At 42.0% G+C, this 24,605-nt stretch overlaps 1 protein-coding gene across 1 annotated transcript in view; it reads left to right on the plus strand.

Annotated features, from left to right (window-relative positions):
- LOC147711316 (uncharacterized) overlaps positions 1-24,605 on the plus strand; it is a 172,546-nt gene that overhangs the window by 47,448 nt on the left and 100,493 nt on the right. Inside the window, exon 3 of the mRNA XM_086919455.1 lies at positions 57-240. Coding sequence (XP_086775581.1) covers positions 57-240 — 184 coding nt within the window. The remainder of the gene's footprint in view (positions 1-56; positions 241-24,605) is intronic.

Here is a 24,605-nt window from a genome sequence, read left to right on the forward strand (position 1 = left end):
CCAGACAACGAAGACACTGTGATTCTTTACAAGCCTTGCTATTTCTTGTCTTTCAGAGACAAGTTGCCAGAACGCCAAGGGTGAAAAGGCCGAGGTTCCCTGGATACAATGTTGCCGGCTGGAAAAGGAGCTGCATAACCAAGTGCTCTAGAAGAGCACCAGAAGGCCCAGGAAGGGGAAAGAACACTGAAGATGCCCAGCAAGCGACTACCAACAGAAAACAGTGGTTAAGGATTGCAGGTAAGTGATGGGGAGGGAAACGGTGGGAGGCATGGCGGGATCCGTGCTCGAACACGAAGCGCATTGCCAATGTGGACCCCTTCTTTAAATACATCGCAGGCGCTGCCCTTGCCCGCTGACAGAAAACAACAGGCGAGGCTCGCGTCTTCGCACTCAAGCGCAGGAAACAGCGCCGCTGCAGGCAGCCCGCCCTGGGGAGCCCGACAGACATCAGATGCGCCCCCACCCTGCACATCTTCAGGAAGACCCTCAAGACCTGGCTCTTCAACTGACTGGAGGTGCTCCCCCCTCCCCCAGCACCTTGAGACCCTCACGGGTGAGTAGCGTGCTTATAGTTCCCTGATTGATTGATTGACAGTGAACACGCATTTGGATAAAAGAACAAAAGGGCTTCTACAAGTTTAGTACCTGTAAGGTATGCAAACACATCACAAACTTTAACCAGTTCCTGCCAAAACGCGTTAGAACAAGACCATCCACGTGGAATAAAGTGTGACTTTTGACAAGCCTGCTGTGTCAGTGTCCAGTGTGAAGTAAACTGAAAATTGGAACATATATAATTTAATTTCTTACTGCCCCAGCTTCTATCTCACTCTACATCAATAAAATGTAACAACTGTTGGATAGATAGGGTACTATACCCATGATTATTTCCTATGAAGAACTGTTTGAAATCCTTTTCCTTCTATTTTTGTCACCTTTATGAACTATAACAAATATAACCATGAGCATATCAGGGGTATTATACTGATATAAACGGACAAAATGCTGATTAACAATCATATATCTTTGGGTCAATAGCACTTTTTATGCTTTTAACCTGTAACTATACAATGAATGTTACGCTAATCTTTACTTTGAATGCACTGGGACTCCATATGAAAGCAACATGGGGCCGGATGTGGGTAGACAAATACTGCTCGGTAATGGCCGAAAATACCGAATTTCGTCCGTTACCGACCGGTATTTGGATATTGAGATGTAGGGGCTCAAAAAAGTCCGATTCGGTAAATACGAGTCGGTGATTTACCGAATCGGAATATACCGAATCGGAATTTACCGAATCGGAATTTACCGAATCATTATTTACCGATTCGGAAATTACCGAATTCTTATTTATCGAATCGGTAAATAAGGAATGGTCAAAAATGAGTTTTGAGATGTAGGAAACTTCTAAAATACTGAATTTCATGAAATTCGGTATTTAAGAGTCGGTATTTACCATGGATTGAAAGCAGGTGGTAACCAGGTGCAGGCTATAAAAAGGCCCCAAAATGCAACTGTGTGACCAGAATGGTGGCATTCTACGTGATAGCAAGGCGGCTACGGCTACAGGCAGCAGGAGAGAGGGTCTGGAGAAGGGAGGAGCAAGTCTACAGACTGAGGATAACGCTATTTCAACTCACTGAGCCAGAGATATTGCAAATGTACAGGCTACACCCCCAAACCATCCTGGATTTGATCAGGGCCCTACACCCACTTTTGGAGCACCCAACCCCAAGGGCGCATGCCATCCCACCCCATGTGCAGGTGCTCTGTAGCCTACACCTGCTTGCATCTGGGAGTTACCAGGGGGTGATTGCTGTGGTAGGTGGGGTATCTCAGAGCTGCCTGTCCCGTTTCTTCAGGAAGTTCCTAGAGGCCATGATGCAGAGGATGCATCATTACATCTGCTTCCCTAACACACACGTGGAACTGCTCAAGACCAAGACTGACTTTTATCAAACTGCACAGTTCCCACACGTCATCGGCTGTATTGATGGCACCCACATCCCTATATGCCCACCTGCTGCCACAGAGTACATTTACATAAACAGGAAGTCAACCCACTCTATCAATGTACAGGTAATCTGTGATGCCAACAACATAATCACAGACATTGTGGCCAAGTTCCCAGGAAGTACCCACGACTCCTACATCTTTCAGAACAGTGGGATCTACACACGCCTGACAGCGGGGGAATTTTGCGAAGGATACCTGCTAGGTAAAACACACGCTGATAGATATTGCAGATGTATGTGTATGTGTGCATGTGAGTAATGGCTTTCTCATTTTCAAATAGGGGATAGTGCATATGCCGTCCGCTCATTCATCCTGACACCCTACCTCAACCCTTCAACCCCCAGCCAGAGACGATACAACGTGGCACACAAATCCACTAGGAACGTTGTGGAGCGCACCGTTGGGCTGTTAAAAAGCAGGTTCCGCTGCCTCTACAAAAATGGAGGGGCACGGCAGTACTCACCAATCATCTGCTGTAAGATAATTGCAACTTGCGCAATGTTGCACAACCTACTACAAAGAAGGGCACAGAGGTGGAATTGAGCGACTGTGAGGACCACGATGATGAACATGCACTGCCTGAACCAAACACAGCAGGAGTTGCGCCACCAACAGATGGCAGACAGAGATGGGCAGAGATCACACGGAACTTTTTTTGAGTAAGTAAAGAGACACAGACAGGTGGAGTATGCACCCAACGTAGTTTAATATTTGTCACTACGCAGGTACCCAAAAGCACAAATGTGCAACACAACTGTCATCCATGTAATAATGGTAGTCCTGGCTCACGTCCCCATTTAAGGTCATGGAGTGTGGGCTGTAGAAGTCATTTGCGGGCACGCCTACCAGTGCCAGATGAAAGTGGCTGGCTGTCCTCACTGGGTGTTTGGGCTGTTGGCTCACCATGGAGCCTGCTGCTCCTCTGTGTCTGAACAACAGGGGGGCTTGTCATGTTGCTCCTACTGGTGCTTTCCTCACTTTCTGGTACATCCAGAGCAGCAGTTTATGCTGTCTGTGCATTAAGCAGCGCCTCTACAGCACTGGTCACCCTTGCAAGGCCCCTAGACACCTCATTGCTGCTGTGTGTTAGTCCCTCTTGCATGTTGATGCATTGTCTGCATAGAAGGGAAGTGATTGTGGCCAGGCGGTTCATTGCCTTAGTTTGTTGCTGCGCATGCTGCCTGTCCTTGCGCCTTGCTAACCTGTCCTGGTCCAGTTTAGTGCACAGAAGCTGCACCGATTGCGACATGTCCCGCACACCTGTGGCCATTTCCCGCATCCCTGCAGCCATCTCCTTCATACCTGATGCCATCTCTTTGTTCTCGTCAACCAGTGCACTGATGACCTTCCGGAAATTTTCATATTTGTATTCAGGTGCCTCATCTGGCGTTGCACAGACTGGATGGCCTTCCCCTGCATTCTTTGAATCTTTACCATACTAACCTCCAGCCCACAATAGACACTGGGACCCTCCACATGTTGTGCAGTACTGCTATCTCTGGGCCTGCAGGGTCTGGTACCTGTACGGGCACCCTCTGCGCTGGACTGCTGTGTAAAAATAAATAGGGAGACACCCTTTTTAACGAAAAGGGAATGGGCATATCATCAATAAAAACAAAGGTTTCCCTTTTCCTGGTTACAGGTGATAGATCAGACTGCGGAAGGCAGTCCTACTACCAAGACGTGATTTACAGTGCAGCTAGGAGTATGATCAGGTCTGAGGCACCCCACACAGTAACAAATTTACACATAAGAACTAATCAATATAAGGAATATAATTTTATCCCCCAGAATTTCAAACACATTTCAGAAATACGTAGATAGTGAAAACAAGAGGTGAAATGATCAGATAATAGAGGTTCTGTTAATTAAAATTATGACATTTATTATAACACAGGGTGATATTTTACATTCATTGACATTTTATAAAAACAAATTATCACATCCATTTTATTAAAAACATAACAAAAACATTTTTAAAAGAAAAAGCCCAATAACTGTTGACGCGGCCTTTCGGTGCACAGGTTTGAACACCTTCTTCAGGACAATGCTTTCTATGGTTAAAAACAATCTATGCAAGGAAATATAGACAAAAAAGTTTTATGTTACTAAACATTCTTTTCAAAAACAAACAAACCTCTATATGTTTTATAATTTTTGGTCACTATGGTACGTTTAACCTCAGTAAACTGCATCGTTTTGTCTAATACGTCAAGTGGGAATACATCATCTAGCGATATTCGTTGCTATAATAAGGGGGAGTTCTCATACATGTACAGCAAAAGCAATTTATTAGGTCTTCTAACATTTGTTACCCCATGGTGCCTCGTTGTTTGATCTACTCTATCGTAAAGGATTTAGATAGTAGGTATAGTACTCACTTCTTATCATAAAAGTCTCAGCTCTGTTCTGTTCCGCTTTACTCTGGTCGTCCTCAAGGTTACTCTTCCTATGGACGCTTCTTCTATGGTTTATACTAAAACATAGGGGGAGTAATCTTTAGATAGGACACCTAGTCTCTTGTCGATTGTCAAAGATTACTGTGGGTCGTGGAATTGTCTTACTTTATATTTTGTAGGGCTGGATTTTATATATAGCCTTTGTTGCTTTGTGTTCTAAATTTCTTTCTCGTGCTGCTGGTTATTCGTTGCTCTGGGTCAGCTGTGGGAGCAGAGATTCCTTTACTAATTTTTATTCACTTACTTAATGCATGTAGATTGACAGTTTAAACAGAATACTGACCTTCAAAAAAATCAGCTTGTTTAAGGTTAATTATTTATCTATTGTTAACCAGTCTGAGCCTTCTGTGTCGATTTTCAATTTCTTCACCGGTAGTTCTATTTAGACTGTACCAAATACACAAAGTCTTTTAGGTAACTGTCCAATCATGTTCGTGGTTCCCAGGGTGTTTAAGTAAAAGTTCTTACCTATAGCTCTTTGCCCTAGGGATCTTTTACAGGCTGGGTGTGGTTTATGCATCAGGTAACTGTGAAAAGCACAACCAGGTATTATTACGTATCCTATTTGCTGGGGAAATGAATATCCTAGTTCCCACTCATAAGTCTCTGTTACAGTTTATATTACCTTTGAATTGTGTATTGCAGTAGAGACCTTCTATTTTGTGGTTGGTCTGCTCCTTAGGTCTCCTGATTTTCATTTTCAGGGGATTCTCTTTGTAAAAAAGAAGAAAGGAAAAACAGTGTTGGTCTTTAAATAAGATACTAGTTCCCTTTTTTTACTTTAAAGGTTGATTAATTTATGGCTAAACCTATTTGTAAAACAGTGTTAGTCTTAAATAAGGTACTAGTTCCTTCTTTTTACTTTAAAGGTTAGTTAATTAGTGGCTAAACCTACTCGTTTGAAGGGGATACACTTACTTGCGGCTTTTCTAGGGCTGCTTCCACACCGTCCTGTGTCTGGGATGCAACTGAGAATGATGCTCAGTTTTGCTGTTTTACTTATACTCACGTTAATTGAATAATTAGCGCTTAATTGTTTTGAGCTTCAGAAATTGCGATCAGGGACCCGACCCCGTCTATGTGTACATTTCGGCCATCTTGTAGCATGTTGCTTGTGCTTACAAGGGTCCTTATTATTGTTAATTTCTGTTAATAAAAACTTCTATCTAGGTGTATTGTCCATTATTTTGTGGTCCCCTTTCACTTCCCTGTATGTATATAATCCAGTTTTGATTTTTAGCCACAAAAGGCGATAATTCAAACTGCGCTTGTTTTAAACATATGAACGATCGGAGTTTAAGGAGGCGGGCAAATAATCGCCGTTTTTGACTTGTCTACCGCTGTATTTAATTTGTTAGCGGTATCTCATTGTCCTACTCCGTCAATGTCCAATTTAATACTCGCTAACCGAGCTTGGTGTTTTTATATCACCAGTTCGGCCATCTTGAAATGTGTTGGGATCCGGTTTTTATGGCTTGTTTACATTCGCTTACCCAAGTCACATACGTGTTTGGTTAGCTTTTATTAACTAGATCTTTGCTTGTTCCTATCTTTATTGATTGTGAGCTAGATATGGTGGTGTCGGATTTCGTGCTGCTTTGTTAGATTTGTCGCCTACCTTCTGTCTTATGTGTATGTCTCTCGGCCATCTTACTTGGGGCATGAAAGTCCCACTGTAGTTTACACCAGAGTGGTATTTTCAGAGCGAAATACATTCCCTGAAAAGCAAAAAGCCGCCGTCTTAAGGTCTCGGTGTATTCTATGTATTTTGATTCTAAGCTTACTTATTTATGCCTCACAATCTCGGTTTCAGTGATGATACCTGATGTTATCTTTATCTATCGCAGGGTGTATCCTTATCCTTATCATCTTCTAATCACATTAACTACATGTCAATAACCTGGTCATCAATTTGTTTGATGGAAATTGTTGTTCCTTGCTTAATTATATAGGTTCATAATGAACTCACTAACATTGTCTTCATATATACTCAGGCTTACATGATTCAGAGCTTTAGATATACTCAATATTTAGTCATCTGTCCTACCTTGTGGTTGGGGTACCGGCCTTATCTATTTCCAGATCGAGAGACCGGCCTTTTCTATTTTCAGGCTAAGCTATGCTTATGTGTTTATCTACCGGTATGTCCTGCTTCTGGATCTTTTACAGCACCTTAAGGAGGTTACACAGCTAGGGGGCGTGTTTTTCAGAGAATTCTTTCCCATTCTTCCCTGTTATTTAAGTCACTTTTAAAGGTATCAAATTTGGACATGTAAAATTGTTCACTCTTTCCACGTTTTGTGTTAAGATCACCTCCTTTCCTATTTAGATTTACTGCCTCTAATATGCACCATCTTATTTCATCTTCTTTATGGTTTTCACTGGTCCAATGATCCACTAAGGGTGTGTTTAACCGCTTTGTTTTAATTGCTGATCTATGTTCGTTGAGCCTCACTCGGATTTCTCTGGAGGTCTCACCAATATATGCTAGTCCGCAAGGGCATTGGATCATGTAGACCACATTTTTTGTTTTGCAGTTTACTAATTTTTGGAGTTTGTGGTTAGTTGCTTGATATGTAATTGTGGGTCCTTTTATGATCGTATTACAGCTTTTACAGGTCCCACAGGGAAAGTTTCCTACATTGCTTTTTCCATCTAACGTTCCTATCTTGTTAGTTGCCCTGTCTTGGTAGGTGTGAACTAAGCAGTTTCTGATTTTTCTATTGCGTCTAAACGCAAAAATGGGTTTTGGGAGTGACCTAGTGTTTCCATTATTCAATAACTTCCAATTCCTATTTATCAAATTTTGTACCTAATAAATTGCTTTTGCTATACATGTATGAGAACTCCCCCTTATTATAGCAACGAATATCGCTAGATGATGTATTCCCACTTGACGTATTAGACAAAACGATGCAGATTACTGAGGTTAAACTGACCATAGTGACTAAAAATTATAAAATATATAGAGGTTTGTTTGTTTTTGAAAAGAATGTTTAGTAACATAAAAAATTTTTTGTCTATATTTACTTGCATAGATTGTTTTTAACCATAGAAAGAAATGTCCTGAAGAAGGTGTTCAAACCTGTGCACCGAAACGCAGCGTCAACAGTTATTGTGCTTTTTCTTTTAAACATATTTTTTTTATGTTTTTAATAAAATGGATGTGATAATTTGTTTTTATAAAATGTCAATGAATGTAAAATATCAACCTGTGTTATAATAAATGTCATAATTTTAATTAACAGAACCTCTATTATCGGATCATTTCACCTCTTGTTTTCACTATCTACGTATTTCTGAAATTTGTTTGAAATTCTGGGGGATAAAATTATATTACTTATATTGATTAGTTCTTATGTGTAAATTTGTTACTGTGTGGGGCGCCTCAGACCTGATCATACTCCTAGCTGCACTGTAAATCACGTCTTGATAGTAGGACTGCCTACCGCAGTCTGACCTATCACCTGTAACCAGGAAAAGGGAAACCTTCATTTTTATTGGACTGCTGTATAGCAGTGCTTCCTTCCACAGCCAAGGTTTGAGTGTCATCCCCCTCCATTTCACCTGCTGATGTTGCCATTTCAACCAGTGGAGAAACTGCATGCCTCCTGCTCTTTTGAGGTGCAAGTGTTGTTTGCGGCAGTTACGCAGGCAGTTCTGGTGAGGACAGTAGCAGAGGGGATCCTGAACGTTCTGGGGACGCCTGCAGATGTGGAGACATTTCAAGGTCTTGGGCTAGTCCCAGTAGTGTTGGTGCACCAGTGTCCTCTGTGACATTCTCTGCTTGTGTGCCTGCCTCCTGGCTATCATCCCTCTGTGGTGCAGTGCCTTCCTTCTCCCTGGTACGCCTGCGAGATGTCTTGCCTGTGGACATAAAAGCGTACATTAGCTCTTTGCTCCTGCCTCACTTCTCCTACAATTAAATTAATCTCACTGAAACACTGTACATATTGCCTCAACTTGAGTATGACTAATATATTTTGCCTAACTTGTTGCTTGGTGTGCTTTATGATATGGTAGGTCTTTCAATGACTACATGTCCCATAATGCATTGCTCCTGTATAGTGCTACCTCTACTGGAGTGGGGTAAACTTTGCCACATAGGGAAAAGGGAAGGTGATGGGGTGGGGGTGATTGCTGTGCATGCGTCTTACTGTTTCTGGTGGCAGCTCTGGCTGAGCTGTCTGCATCTCCCAGTCCACAGGGCCCCCCCAGTCGGTTCAGACGCCGGCTAAGGAGCACCGACGGACAGAGCGGTGCTTCACTCTTATCCTGAGCCACTGCCAGGTGGGGTGAGGTCTTCAAATCTTACAGACTGTGTGAACAACACTAGCTGTAATTTCACGACGAACATTTATGTTCTGGATACTTCAGGTGACATCTGCACTTGTTTGTTTATACATGATTTTTCTGTTGTCACTTTAATTTTCACTATTGTGCAGTAGCACAGTCTTTTGTTGATTTGGTCCTGATGAAAGCAAGGACAAAGTAGTCCAGATTTGCTGAAACATGTCGACCTGGCTCCACCCTAGACAGTCTACTTAACTGTCTTTGGAAACATTTTTAATCTTGGAAAAGTGAGCGTCATTTGAATAAAGTTGGTTCTATGCTCTCTCATCCAATTTTACAACACATTGTTTATTATTTTTATTCACCTTTTTCTGCACTGCACTCCACAGTCATTACCCTTTTTTCCACTCTTTAACTATCACTGAGTGGTATACCATACTGTTGCTGGTGCAGCAAAGAAGACCTTCTTTGACTGTGACAAAACATTCTCACACGGATGGTATGAACAAATCCCAAATGATGAAGGGCGGATCCGAGTGGTGACTGATGTTTTTTTTCCTCATCCATCTGAGATGTTCTAGCACACCTCGCTTCTGGTCAGTCAGTCAAGGGGTTTTGTACTGTCAGGCTGGTGTCTATCACCCCTTAACTTTTTCCGTTTCTAGACCCTCTGGTACTCTTTGTAGTTGTACAGTATTTGGGAACTGTATTCAGAGCTAGGTCTTTAAATATTCCCAGGGTCCTACCCCACCGTTGTATTTTTAGGGTTGCTAGAAAACACCACGGCTTATATTGACTCATTCTTACAAGAATATGTTTCTGTACTCCCATCATACATCCAAGATTCAAGTGATTTTTTAAGAAAAATTAAGGATGTTGAGTGGGACAAAGACTACTGGTTAATAACACTTGATGTAACATCTCTGTACACCAGTATTGTGCATGCAGACGGGATGAGAGCCATTGAATTTTATCTGGGCCAGCGGCCGATTGAATTATTGGAACATAACAAAATGTTGTTATCTATGACCAGTGTCTGCCTAAACCATAACTATTTCATGTTCCTCAACCAATACTACCAGCAGGTCAGGGGTGTCGCCATGGGGGCCTGTTTCTCTCCCAGTTACGCCTGTTTGCACTTGGGCTACTGGGAGAGACAGGTCCTCTTTAGTGATCACCATGACATCTGCAATAGCCACATCATACAATGGTATAGGTACATCGATGATATCCTCTTGATTTGGCGATGTTCACATGAAGAGGCAGTCAAGTTTGTTGAAATCCTGAATTGTAATGCCTTTAATTTGGCGTTTACATCAAACATCAGTCAGTCCCAGGCACATTTTTTGGATATCACGATCGAAATCAATGAGGACAAGTTAGAAACAAAATTGTACAGAAAGCCCACTGCGGGCAACACTGTACTACATGCTGATAGCCATCACCCCTTGCACTTGATTAGAAGAATCCCCTACGGGGAAATGCTCAGGATCAGGCGGATTTGCAGCACAAACGTTCAGTGCAAGTTAGCACAGGCAGCGAGTAAACAGAAGTTCCTGGCTAGAGGGTATAAAGAGACCATAATAGATACAGCTATCAATAAGGCAAATGCTTTGTCCCGTGATGACGCTCTGGTCCACAAGAAAGCTCAGAGACCCACAGAAACCAAGATACACCAACCAACCAGACTCATTTGGACCTACAATAGGCAACATGGGGCACTAAGGAAAATAGTGTACAAACACTGGGATTTAATCCGGTTTGATCCAGTGATTGGTGAACATATGCTTAGCAAACCGGCGATCACATTCAGGAAGGCTTATTCCATGCAGGATGCCTTAGTAAAATCCAGTCCTGAGGTGATCTCCCCTAAAAACTGGATGGCTAACAGCAAGGGATTTAGAAAATGCTCCGGCTGCAAGCCATGTACGCATGGAATCAGTAAAACTGAATTCATGACAGCATTTTCCCCGGTGCCCCGGAAAATCAATAAACAACTGACGTGCAAGAGTGAGTACGTGGTCTATGTGCTGGAGTGTCCGTGTGGCCTGTAATATATTGGTAGCACCAAGTTGCAGGTCCACAAAAGGATACTCCAGCACATAAGGGCAATCAACACCAATGATGCCACATACCCAGTTGCCAGGCATTTTAAGGAGTGCCACAACAACAACAGTGGACTCCTTAGATATTATGCCATTGATACTGTGGGTCCCTTGAGAAGAGGAGGTAATAGGGAGGGTATCTTAAGAGCATTAGAAACAAGATATATTCTAGAAATGGACAGTAAGACCCCACGGGGCCTTAATTCCACAGAAGATTTCTATACTTGTCTCTAACAACTAGGATTGTTCAGTTCTTTATCCAAATGTGCCGTTATCCATTAGAGATATATTCTGATAGTTGCTCAACATATATATATTTTTTCACTGGACCAATTCTACATGCATTACCAGCTAGGTTGGCCAGTGGGGAAAAGAAAGAATTCGCCCGAAAGGTTTCTACGCTCTGTATACCACCTTGAGTATTTGCTGTAGATTAGGAGTAACCTACATGGAACATCTTGCATTACTCGTTTTTTATGATTATATAAAATTCTGAAAAAAAGTATTTTTGTTTTCTCACATATTCACAAACAATTGGCTGTCCCCGAAAAAACTAGACGTTAAATATAGGTTTGGTGGTACTGCTGTGTTTCATAATAAAGCAGGGTAAAAATTGACTAAAGGGAAAGTGTGGTCGGGATTCAGAATTTTCCGGTCTACATGTTGTTCACTCAAATTATAAAATCATACACCATTAGATTTTTGTATTTAAACATAATATTTTATGGTGGTTTTGTAATCCGCAACAATTTTTAACAAAAATTATTTATTAACTTTTATCCAAGTATTTTACATTAATTGTGCATAGGGTAATTATTGTTGCTTTTATCGGATTAACTTATACATTAATAGATTTGTACAGTGAATGTTGCAAATTCCCGGGGATTATCCCACTATGAGCACCAAATGAATGTGTTTTCTATGTATATTACTATATACCACTGCCCTAATGTCGAGTCAGCCAATGAAATGCACTGTTTTTCCTGCACTTGCACTTTAAATACTGCTCACTTCTCTCATTGCGTCATGTGACCAAGGCCTCTTGGCAGGCCGAAACGTTATGCTGACGAGGTGTGCCAAATAAAAAACTCACCTGCATCCTGGGTCTTCTGTTCCTTCTTCCTTGTCGCGTTCCAGAGTTGAGGGGCGTGCTGTAGATTTGGAACAAACAGGCATGTATATATACACACAATATATATATATATATATATTATTTATATATAATAATATATATAATATATATATATATTATTTGTTGACTGAAAAAATCAAAGGTTACAGGGATGTTATGGTTAGGCTCAGACTTTACTCATACAAAACAGTGAAATTTAGCAGTTATATTTACCTTAGCTTACTATAACGTATGCCCCCACAATACACTGCTTATGACTTCACATATTGCATCACTCATGACATGGTCAGTGACATCACTGATGACATCTCATATAACATCACTGATGACATGATCCAAAGGACCACTCACACCCCATACAACCTCTCGTAAACACACTCACACACCCACACAACCGCTTACATACCCATTCACATACTCATAGCAGTACTCACACATCCACTCGCTCCTCCAAGTGAGATAAATGCAGCTGACGCATTTCAGCTACACGCCTTTAATTAGGCCTCTTTAACTCTTTACCCCTCGTGGTTGCGAGCAACTGTGCTTTCTTTGTCACAGTCGGCACATGCGCATTCTTCCAGCACATCCAGTCACTGAGTTGGTCATAGGACTACACCCTTGCGAGTTTCTATGGTCCAGCCACCCTGACTCACTCAGCAGGTTGATAGTGACAACCCCTCACACCCTCCATACATTCATCAGTCACCCACTTACCTTGATACAGCCCTCTTACTACCGTTGGCTGTCTATCCTCATTTCCAATTCCGGTGGAGAGAAGCAGCATTTCTCAAAACTTCTCCAAACAGCGTCCTCGTATTGCCATGTACCTCTCGTCCCAGTGCTTTGCCGTTTCACACTTGAGTGATCAGCGCAAAGCATAAATCTCCACACAGGGTCCACCACACAGACCATTGACACGGCGGCACAGCACAGAATCATCTGCAGCCAAGTAGGTAGTGCAACATTTATTTTGTGAATGCCAAATTTCCATAGAAAGTACAAAACAAGTAAGATAAATGTGGCCAATGTCACTTATTAGTCACTAAATATAGAAGAAACACTTAATTGTTTCACACTTGCCATCATCATCCACATTATAAACATTCATTTTAAAAGATATCAACTGCAGTTCAACAAACACATTTTGTTGATGCCCAACAAAGCAACCTCTTATATTTAAAAAGTGGGCCTGCACTTGAAGAAAGAATGTAATCCACTTTTATTGCAACAAGTTGCACTGAAAAAATAACCATAAATACAATCGGCAACACAGCAGGTAACCAAGTACATGTGAGATGCGTTTTGATATGAGAACTTATTTTGCTCAGTCACGTTTATTAAAATATAGCAATTCCACATACGAAGCAGTTTGAAAGTAATAGATACACACATCTATTTCAGGCATGGGAATATGATTGTTGTGCAGGAATTGATATTGTTTAAAAACATATATGCCAACCCTCCTGATTCAGGTGGGAAACTACCAATTTCAAGGCTAGTCTCCCGCCTCCCTATTCCTGCATGCAAAAACCTGATAACTCTGCGAGCTTCAGACAAGGACTGGTCTTGTGTGACACAGATCATGCACTGCTAGTATCCTGCTGCTGCAGGCTAGTTAACCACATTTTTGTCACGTTCTGCCTGCCATGCCATAGTGCTTTCTCCATTCTCTTGACAGGTAATGAAAAAAATATATTTGTATTTCTGAAACGCGATCCTGCAGCCGCACACTTACACAAGCCACACACATGCCAATAGACCCGATGCATGCCACAATACAAGTCAATGGGAGAAATACATTCTCCCGATTATTTTTTGAACATTTCCCACTTTCCTCTTCTAAAATGTTGACATGCATGTTATAGGAATGTTTATAATGTGGATGAGCAAGTGTGAAACAATGAAGTGTTTCTTCTATATTTAGTGACTAATTAAGTATTTAAAGAGCAATCAGAATGATGACCTGCTTGGAACCTGATTGAGAAAGGCTGTGTATCAGCCGATACACGTGTCGGACAAACTCGGTTACCTGCGGTGTTGCTGATTGTATTTATGTATGTTTTCTCAGTGCAACTTTTTTAATATAAGAGGTTGCTTTGTTTTGTTGAATAGGCTCTAGCGGCAGTGTCTTTCTCTGCACCACCTACAAGGCAGAAAACTGCAACACTTGTTTGTTTTGGATGTCTAATATTCCCAGGCAGGGCCGGACCGATACTGGCCCTGGCAAACTGCTCGGCCGGGCCCCCTGAGGGGGCCGGGCGAGCAGTTTGTTAGGGCGAGTTTCGTCCGATTTTTTTTTACAGGGGGCCATATTGTCGAGCCCGATAACAAAAATGGCCCCAAGGGTCCCAAAACCGGCCCCCACCCTAGAGGCCCATTGGAAAACGCCCGGTGCCCGCTATGGCCAGTCCGGCCCTGTCCACAGGCATGGAGGAATTATTGGAGAAGGAGAGAGGGCTGGGGCAGAAGGAGAGGTTTGGCGCTGAAAGTCATGGAACTCTCTTGGTGGGGACTTTTCCTCTCTGCGAGAAGCCCATCCCTGCGCCCTTTCAATGGAGGTGGATGCGAGGAGCAGGGCACCGCCAAGGTAACCATGCGGTGAGGATTGGAAATTAACAATATTTTAGGGATTGAGTGGTGCTGTCATAGGGTGACCACTGACAAGACATCCCGAATTTCCCCAGACAGTCCCAGTTTTCGAAGGACTGTCCTGGTTTCCCAATGCTTTCCTTAATTTTAAACAAATGTCCCGGTTTTTGGAACAAAGGACAAAGGTCAATTCATTCTGAAGGGAGAATTGAAAGGGATGCTCTCTAAGTAGCTTGTTTCTTTCTTCTGGGCAGTGCAGGAGGAGGTCAGCTGATGGGGAGATAGAGTGGGGATGGAGGGCGGGGGTGCTCAGGGTAGATGTCGTGCCATAGCTCATGCTATTTATGAGCAGCTTGCAAATGTGTGCCAGACATTTACTATTTATCTGTCTGTGTGTGTGTGTGCACACGTGTGTTTTTATTTTTTTACAAGGCTATACAACATCGGGATAGGCCAGACATAAACGTAAGGCTAAAGGATTTAGTCCTGCTTTTATGTCTGGTTTGTCACGGTTTTTTCTTCTCAAAATGGGGTCACCCTATACTGTGACTTAAATATAAGTGTGAATTGTGGCAACACCTTGAAAAGCCGTCTTGAATGCTCGCAAAATGACATGAAGAGAGGTGAGCACTCAATTTGCTTCAGTCATATTTATTAAAATATGGAAATTCCGCATAAGAAGCAGTTTGAAAGTAAAAGATACTCACTTATTTCAGGCATATGAATATGATTGATGAACTGCAATTGATGTTGATGGAGCGAGCTTTAGAAATAATTTTATTCTGGCTCGTGATGTCATACTCTCATAACTTGAAATAATATATTAATGAGTGTTTGCATGATTTGTTATAATTAAACCAATTTAGAATAAGATTCCACATCATTATACAGAACTAATGTGCTTTATGTTGCATTTGCAAGTCTGTTTTGTAACACATAACTAATATTGTTTTGTTTGTCATGTTTGTCCTATTGTCTTTGTCACTATTAATATGCGGCTGATCATTCATGGCATGTGCTTTATTATATGGGCTTACATGTTTGTCCTATGTTGTGATTGTCTGTCTGTGTATTATTTAATCATCTTTTTACTCTTTCAGAATACTTAAAGCTGGACTCTATGAAGAATGGTAGATATTAAATGTGCTGCTTTATTTGTGTGCTTCTGCTAGGTGACTTATACTAATGGGTTAACATTAGCTATGTAGGTTGGAAACAGAATGACTTTCATTACCTGAATTAATTATTGTTTTGTGTTTGTTTAAATAATAGTTTTCTGGAAAGTGACGCGAGCTAAAAGTGGCGCAGAAAAAGCCTGCTGATGTTAAGCCACAGGAGAACATTTATTTTGAAAAAAAAAGATGACAAGCTTATGAACTTTTATTATGAAAAGCTTGAAAATGAACTGCTAAAGACAACTCTGTGGAGAGGTTTGGTTGTGCCACGGAAAGCTCAGAACGGACAGGCTCAAGGTTGAAAGGAAGAGACGTGACAGATTTTGTATTGCTTGAACATCTTTGCTACAAAATGTAGCAAACTAAGGAACTGTCGCCAAGATTCTGTGCAAGAACAATGGCTCTGTGTAAAAGCCTGGTCTCGTGGTGGAAGATGTCACAGTTTACTGTGGCGTGAGGTGATTCAGCCAATGGGGAGCCAGAATTCAGCTGTTGGAATGTGAAATTAGTTAGTTTAACCATAGTTTTAGGGTATAAGAATAGGCTTTAGGAGCAGATTTTTTGGCTTACGCTTCTTGATTCCAGAGGGACGTGTTCTGCTGTCCGATGATTACACGTAAGGAAAGTAACTTTAAAGACTTTGTTTCCAGGCGATGAGGGTAGAGACAGAGAGTTAGTTAGGTTTTGGAAATGCTCTTTTTCACTTATTTCTGCTAATGAATAATATTTTCTTGAATTAAGTTCTCTTTATAAATGCTGAATAAAACTTTCTTATGACTTTTCTAATGCTTGCTTAATAAAGTTCCAAACCTAAGTTTTCTTAAATATGTTTTAATAAACTTTTAAAATGACAAGCTGGTCTTGTTTATTGAAAAGAGTTCAATTTCAACATATAAGATCCATTCACCTCATGATTCAGCTGCTCTATTGTTTCTTATGGGCCTGGTATTGATTGGTAAATGTGATAGTGGATTGTGACATCATTTATAAAGTATTTTAGTTGGAGCGCTGGATCAATTTTGGTAGCTTCAGACAGTTATATGTTGTTTTTGACATGCATGTTACATATATGTTTGTATACACATAGGATCAATGTTTAACAAATGTTGAGTTTTTGATTTTGTCAGATTGTTATATGTAGTATGTAATCTTTAAGGGTTTTTCCAGCAGTGTGAAAAATTCCTGGTATGCCATGGCAAGAGTAGTGTGACTAGAAGAGTTACACAGTGCATTTGTCTGTTTCAAAATGGTGGTATAGAAAATATCACGTGTTGTGGACGTATAACACAAGTTTAGGGACATTAGATTGCATGGTTGAATGTATAGTGAGGATTGCCTATGAAATTGTAGCATTAAGTAGAGGGACCTGGTGAGCCTGTTTTAAAACTTTCTGTGAAAAGAGTAGTAGGATTTATCCAAGCTTGAGAGAAGGGTGAGATAGCGTCGTCTATTCTTATCAACGCCTGACGTTTTTCTGTGGTTGGTTCAAGTCCTGCCAAGAATTCGTGTGTGTATGATTAGGGTTTTCTTGTTTGAAAGTGTGTGAATGATTTGGTAACCTGAAGGGTAGGGTAAGAATTACTCTATTGGCAATTGAAACTATTCTGTGAGAATAGCGTTGTCTATTCCACGCTGAGAATACTTGAATGAATGTGTAAAACTATCTCTTTGTTTAGAGAAGCAGACAAGTGGTTTCCTTATGTAGTTACTAATTGCGTTTAAAAAAGTAATAGGAAAGCGTTTCTGGAGCCTTCAGGGTAAAGAATGCGCTATTTTGAAGTATTGTAAGGCGTTGCGCGTTATTTAAATTCATTTTAAAGCATTCCACGCTATTTTAAATAATTGAAAAGTGCCCCGATCGAAAATTGTGAGGGAGGGGCTGATTTTGGAGTGAGAGCGTGTGAGGAGAGCCTGAAGCTGCAGCTGCTGTGTGCGTCATTAGTTGCTGCGCTCTGGTTGGTAGAACTGTCTGGAGTGTCATAATTTAGTCGCGCCCTGATTGGTTCAGGTTTTCCGGAGTGTCAGAGCAAAGCAGCGCTCTCATAGGCTGAGGCGCGATTAATGCTCGAAATATTGTTTATTTTACAAGTGTTCCCGTTCTGATTTCTGTCTTTCTCTCGCAGATCGCGCTATTTTAGGAAAATACTGGCTTGATTACATGTCACATCACAGCTGATGTATGCTGGCGAGCATTGCACTAAGTGAAGCGTAGTGTTGTGGGCTTGTTCAGTTGCACTTGTAAACATCCCAGTTTTTGATTTAGTTGTTGGATGCGCGTTAATATTTTTAAAGCTAAGCTAAAGTGTGTCGCAAGTATTTTGTGAAGGAGGGGGGCTGTGGGAGCGAGTGGGAGAGCTGTCAGCTGCAGCGGCTGTCTACGTCAGCCGCCGCGCTCCCATTGGTGCAAACGCCGACGCGTCATAGGCAGAGCCGCGCTCTGATTGGGCGAAGCTCCGTGAGCCGCGCTCTGATTGGGCGAGGCTCCGTGACTGTGTGTTGGTCCTGAGGAGGAGCCGCGCACCTATTGGCTGGTGACGCGTGGTGTCACGGGAGGAGCCGCGCTCTCATTGGTAAAGCTCCCGGCGCGTAATAATAGAGCCGAGCTCCGATTAGTTGGGATGTCCTGAGCGTCAAGTCACGCTGTGATTGGCTAGAGCCGCGAATGTCCCCGTTTTGTTCTCCTTCTTGGTTGCGTTGTTTGAAGAAAAGTGTGTTTGAGCGCAGTGTAAAAATAATACTTCCCAAAGCAAAGATCGAGGGAAGAGAGACTGCAGCAGCGCCAGCATACATCATAGCAACAGCCGCTGTGCTGTGATTGGCCGATGCGCCGCCGTGCTGTAATTGGCTGAAACATCGTCAACAGTGCTGTGATTGGCTGAGGCGTGTTGCCAATGCTGAATAGTTGATTATGTTTGCGAAGTGTATTGAAAATGATTTTCCCTCTCGCTAAAGCCGCATTATAAGTGTGACAGCTGTTAAATGTTGCAACGACTGGTGGCGAGCGTTGTGTCATTAGGCAAAATTAATTTATAGGGTGTGATTGTGGTGTCCCACAAGGGCTGCGTATGACTTATTGATAAATAGAATTGCATGGAAGGGCTATTTTGAAGTGCGAAAGCGCAAAGAGAGAAACAGAGAGACTGCAGTGGCAGTGCGTGTCACAGCAAAGGCGGGCTGTGATTAGCTGAGCGTCATAGTAGTCACGCGCTGTAATTGGATAAAGGAATTGTGGCGCAGTGATTGGTCGAGGTGACACAGTTGTGCTGTGATTGGTTGTCATTCTTGTGCTGGCGCTGTGATTGGCTGATGCGCGGATGCACAGCCGAGTTGACTTTTAACAAGTGTGCTTTTGATTTCCTTGGTGCTAGTGCCTAGAGCTTTGTTTTGAAATCGATCACACATTGGAGAGGTGGGACTAGCTGATAAGGTAACATTAGTTGTTAGTAGAGAAGTATTAGTAAACAAATAAGCTGCAACTGCAAATACAGCTACAGCAGTAACAATAATGGCAACAATAGCTTATTAGAATAGGGTCAACAGCATTGGGCTGATGTGTGTTGTAGTAGTTAGCAAGCATTTTATCACAAACAAAATTGGTGATTTTTTTGGTTTCTAAGTCAAATTAAATTACTGGCTTAAGGCTAGTTGACAAAGGGGAAAATGGAGAATGATGCAGCATAATTAAATAAATAAACATTATTGAGTCTTCCCCACACCTGATGTTTTGTGTATATGTAAATAAGCATTTTTTTTAATACCCAATAAATTACAGGTCTACAGTGTAAGTATTTTAATTGCTGCTTTTCGCAAAAGCACATCTTTTTTTTTTGCCAATTAAAACGTGTATGCAGGTAAATTACAGGATATATTAATTTAAGCAGGAAGTTGTGTTTATTTGTTGTATTAAATTTTAATTAGGTAAGTATTTTTAAAACATTGATAAATATTATCCAAAGAAAGAGAAAAAGGTTACTAATGCTTGCTTAATAAAGTTCCAAACCTAAGTTTTCTTAAATATGTTTTAATAAACTTTTAAAATGACAAGCTGGTCTTGTTTATTGAAAAGAGTTCAATTTCAACATATAAGATCCATTCACCTCGTGATTCAGCTGCTCTATTGTTTCTTATGGGCCTGGTATTGATTGGTAAGTGTGATAGTGGATTGTGACATCATTTATAAAGTATTTTAGTTGGAGCGCTGGATCAATTTCGTTCAAAAGGAATACGTATAATGTGGATGTTGACAGCAAGTCTGCAAACCTTTGGTCAGATTTTGATAGCCAAGTTAGAGTGGTATATGATTTGCTAAAGGGAAGCTTTGGGAGAGTTTTCCCTTTGGAAATCATGTTAAGCATCCTCAGCGGAGCAGATAGTGATCCAGGGAATTTTGTAATGCAACAATTTAGTACAAAATGTAACATCATAAAATGTTCTCAAAAAGCCAGTGACCAGTTCAGGTGAACAGTTCACATCTACTATTTCCAACCTGCTTGTATGAACATCAGGCCCCTAAAGAACATGTCCCTTCCCACCATTGTTGCTTTCCACAAAATGAAAAGGAACATCTTGGTGTTACTGGGCTAGATGACAACAAAACTTAGTGGCGTAGCAAAGGGGGGGACAGCGGTCCACCCATGCTCTTTCCCCCTGCAGCGCACAGGGCGGCAGATGCGTGAGTCATTTGCCAGCACCCCACCCTCCTCCCACCTCTTAAGGCCGCCGCAGGGGCAAGGGCTGAGACTGCCACAGGCAGCTAAAGTCCTAGCTACGCTACTGACGAATCATTGATTGAAAAAATGGAATCCTTTATATTTAGGTGTCAACATAGCTTAATTGCATTATGTTCCCTTAAAAGTCAAGAGTGATCTATTTCATTATTAAAGTTTTATTGCACAATTAATAAAAACTTTTGCTATGAGACAAACATGGAATAAGCGACAGGGCAAGTGCTTAGTATGAGCAAACATATCTGGAGTAAATTCAGCACAGATTCACAAAACAGAAACTTAATAGGAGATTTCATCTAGAACTCAAACTTTCCCAAGCGGTTTACTCTATTAAAGTGCCATTGAGCCTGTACAAAGAATTGAAAGTGCAAATATGATGAGGAGGCAGTAATATATGGGCTCACCGAATCTCAGGCTATAGATTACCAATATAAAAAGCTCTCATTGATTGTCTCAAAAGCGCTATCAAACACAATTTTGTCTATAAAGTGCAAATGTACTTTTGCAAAAGAACAGTGGTGCCAATATGGCGAACTGCTGTAAATGATAAAACAGGCATAGAATCAAATTCAGAAGGAGAATTGATCTGTGTAAGAGCAAATAAAATTTTAAAATATAGGCATTGACATTAAAAAGACCTTTTTAGGACAACATTGTTCTACCTCATTCTCAAGTTTCCTCAGCATATATAAAAATATAGACATGAATTTAACTAACCCTGGGCGTAGTTCGCATAGTAGCACTACACCTAGCTACGAGTAGTGCACTTCGCACTACGCGAGCTACGCGAACTGCGTAGTGCACTTTGCAAAATGCTGTTCGCACTGATTGCAAAGTGCCGGATGCTTGTCCGCACTGTGCAATCAGTGCAAACCGCATCTTGCACAGTGCAAGCGGTCGTTTTCTGATGCTCGAGTAGATTTCTACTCGAGCGGCACCATACGCGACCACTCGCAATGAGAAACCTGACCTCCCCACGTTGAGAATCTCACCGGGAGGTTTATTTGCCACGCTCGCGGTCGCCAACTTGCCATTGAGGACCGCGAGCAAGCAAAAAATGACCACTGCACTACGCTACACGTGTTTGCACTGTGCTACATGCAATTCGCATAGTGCGAAGTAGCGCAAACTTTGCAAACTACGCAAGCGTAGCATAGTGCTTCGCCCAGGGTTACATTTAACCAGTCTAACATTCAGAAGTATGTTTTGTGAGTTCAGGGCTGCTATAATGGCCTGTCTATATCCACACATTCAAGAGGTTAAACTGCTGATGAAGCAGTCATCTACAGGGTTCAAGTAATACAGGATACAGGCCTATTACATGTAAGATGGATTTCTGCTCCTCATTACAGAGTCTACATTTTACCTCAGGCAGTTAGGCTTGCCACTTTGGTAGTTGATCCAGTGTTGGCAGGGACCCAAATCGGAAAGCAGCAATCTGCTTTTTACATATCTTGAGTAATTCGTTCCCAGGTTGCATTGGTTACTTGAGATATTATACAATGATAAAACCATCCAAGCACGGGACCACTGGTGGAACAGTACTTCTTTGTCAGAGAGTCTACCCAGAGCCAAGTCATTGTCGCTCACCACTTTTTAAGTTCATTGTGACTGACTTCAGATTCCATACCTCCCAGACATGATGATAATTCAGGCATGCATCCATGTATCCAAATGAGCAACTTTGCCACCCAGCAGTCTTTATCTCATCTCATATAGGTCTGGTCAGTGAACTCCGCTCCATTCACGGAGGAGTTTGCAGAGTTTTCCAAACTATGCACTCCGCTGAGCACACAGTGCTTTTTGCTTGCTTGCGCTCATCAACATTAAGTGGGCGTGTATGAGCAAGGAAACTCCAAAGCTAGACCACCTCCTAGCGAGATTTCTCAGAGCAGGCGGTTGCGTATGGTCACGACCGCTAGAGCTGATTTTGGTAGTCAGATGACTCCGTTGTAGAATGTTATCATCAGTGCATCTATCAATTTAGCATCATTTCCCAGCATAATTTCACTTCCATATGAAAGGTAGTACCTTCGCCTGCCTGGCCTGAAGAATGGATCCATGCTGGGGCCCCACAGCTTTTTTCCTAAGGTTAAGAGGTCAGCTACTGAAAACACCTGCTTGCATCTAGCCGGACCCCAAGTTATTTATATTTTGAAACTTTTTCTACGTTCATACCCCCAGCCCCCATCTGCCACAAGCCTAGTTCATGAAAGTAACACCCAAGGATTACATTTTTGGTATTTTCTAAGTTCACCTCCAGTTTAGTTAACTTTGTGTATTCAAAAACGGCACTCATCAGTCTCTGCAAGCTCACTCTAGTACGACTCAGCAGCACCATCTCATCCACGTAGAGTAGATTAGACAGAGATTTGTTCCCAGGTATCAATGGATGCAAGTTGACTTTATCTAGCATCCTAGTAAGATGAAAAACAAAAACACAAATAAGAAGAGAGGCAAAATGCATCCTTTTTTAAGCCTTCTGCAGTAGCAATATAATTTTCCTTGAAAGAGAGCTACCATCTTCCACTTTTGTCCGTAGTCAGGTTCCTGAGTGTAGTATCTCTACCACTCTCAGAAGCTTTGTCAGGAAGCCCTAGGATTTTCACTTTCCCCTGAGGTACTTTCTTGAGATCCAGTCAAATGCTGATTTAAAGTCTACGAAACATGCATACAGAAGTGAGTGGGTCTGTACAGTGAGATCCATTAGCATGGACATGGCTATCAGCTTATATAGGGAGCCTGGTTTTGGCAGAAATCCGTTTGATTTACGGGCCTGATCCCATGTTCATTGGCCCAAAGCAGAAGGCTGTTTAACAGTAGGCTTTCAAAATACTTGGCTTCAACTTCAATTGGTGCAATCAACCGATAATTGTTGGGTTTTGTTGGATCCTCACCAGTGTGAACTGGAAGAACTCACCAAACCAGTAGTACTATCATTTGGTGATGGAAGAAGTGTTACCGAGGATGGATGGCCCCACTGCTCCTCTCAAAACAGGGACTGATTCATGTCTATCCCATTAGGGTGGATGCTCAGTTGCTAACGGCGGGGGATATGCATTCATTGGGTGCCAGCTAATCTTGATGCCCCGGTTCCCTAATCGGTCTTACACATACCTGCTCGGCATGTTGGGGTGTGAATAAAGGGACACAGTGGGTTCTGTTTATTTCAGACCACGTCTGCAGCAGCCTCAGAATATTGGTACAATTTGATAAATCATGGTTGCCACTTGTTTTGTATTCTGATTACCATAATATTTTGTTTTGCAGAAATGTCATGGCCGAATCACTGTCGGGCCTATGGGTACCATTTGAATTCTGTCCTCGCTGTGGGCCCATGGCCTTGTCATCTTTACCTGTCACCATGTATCAACGTTAATAATTTCTTGCGTAAGGTCTCCATATTTGGCTCCTAGATGATTTTAGATTACTGGCTAATTCTCCTTTGTAGCTATGCCTACAAGAGTTATAGGCTCCTCGTGGTTAACCCATTCAGTTTGTATTACACTGGTTGCTTATAAATTTGTTACCTCTGATGGAAAGCTCACTCCGTCTTCCTAACTTGTTAACTTGGGTTCTCCCCTTGGTGAGCATGTGGCCGCCATTTATGATCATTATATTCTGCCTTTGAGGTTATTTTAGGGGTTTGACTCGACTCAAACTTGAGAATCTTGTCCTTATGGCTTTCCTTATTGAAGATTGGAAATGCCTTTCCCATGTTTTTACTAAGTGGTACAGATTGCCTTTCTAAGTGGAGCTCAACTGACGTTTGCGCCTGCTTTGCGTACCCCAGGGCACTTTGGTATTACAGAAGGGGCAGCCCCCTCCGTAATTCCGATTGCGCTGATGCACATAAAGCCCAAGCGCTATCTTCAAGGGGGTGTTCCCTCATTTTCATGGGGGCATAACTCATGCAAATGAGGGAATCCCTTTGCATCTGCACCGTATTACCGACGCGGGCGCAGAGGCAAAGAAGCCCACAGAAGGCGCACTGACAGTGCACCATTTAAAAGGGCTGCTCTCAGGGCGTGCGCCCCCTGAGAGCAGCCCTCTGCAGGGGGTAAAGCAGGTCCTATGGACCCCCAGATATCCCCTTTGAAAGT

This window comes from Lissotriton vulgaris, chromosome 5 (genome assembly GCF_964263255.1).
Source record: "Lissotriton vulgaris chromosome 5, aLisVul1.2, whole genome shotgun sequence".
Lineage (NCBI taxonomy): Eukaryota > Metazoa > Chordata > Amphibia > Caudata > Salamandridae > Lissotriton > Lissotriton vulgaris.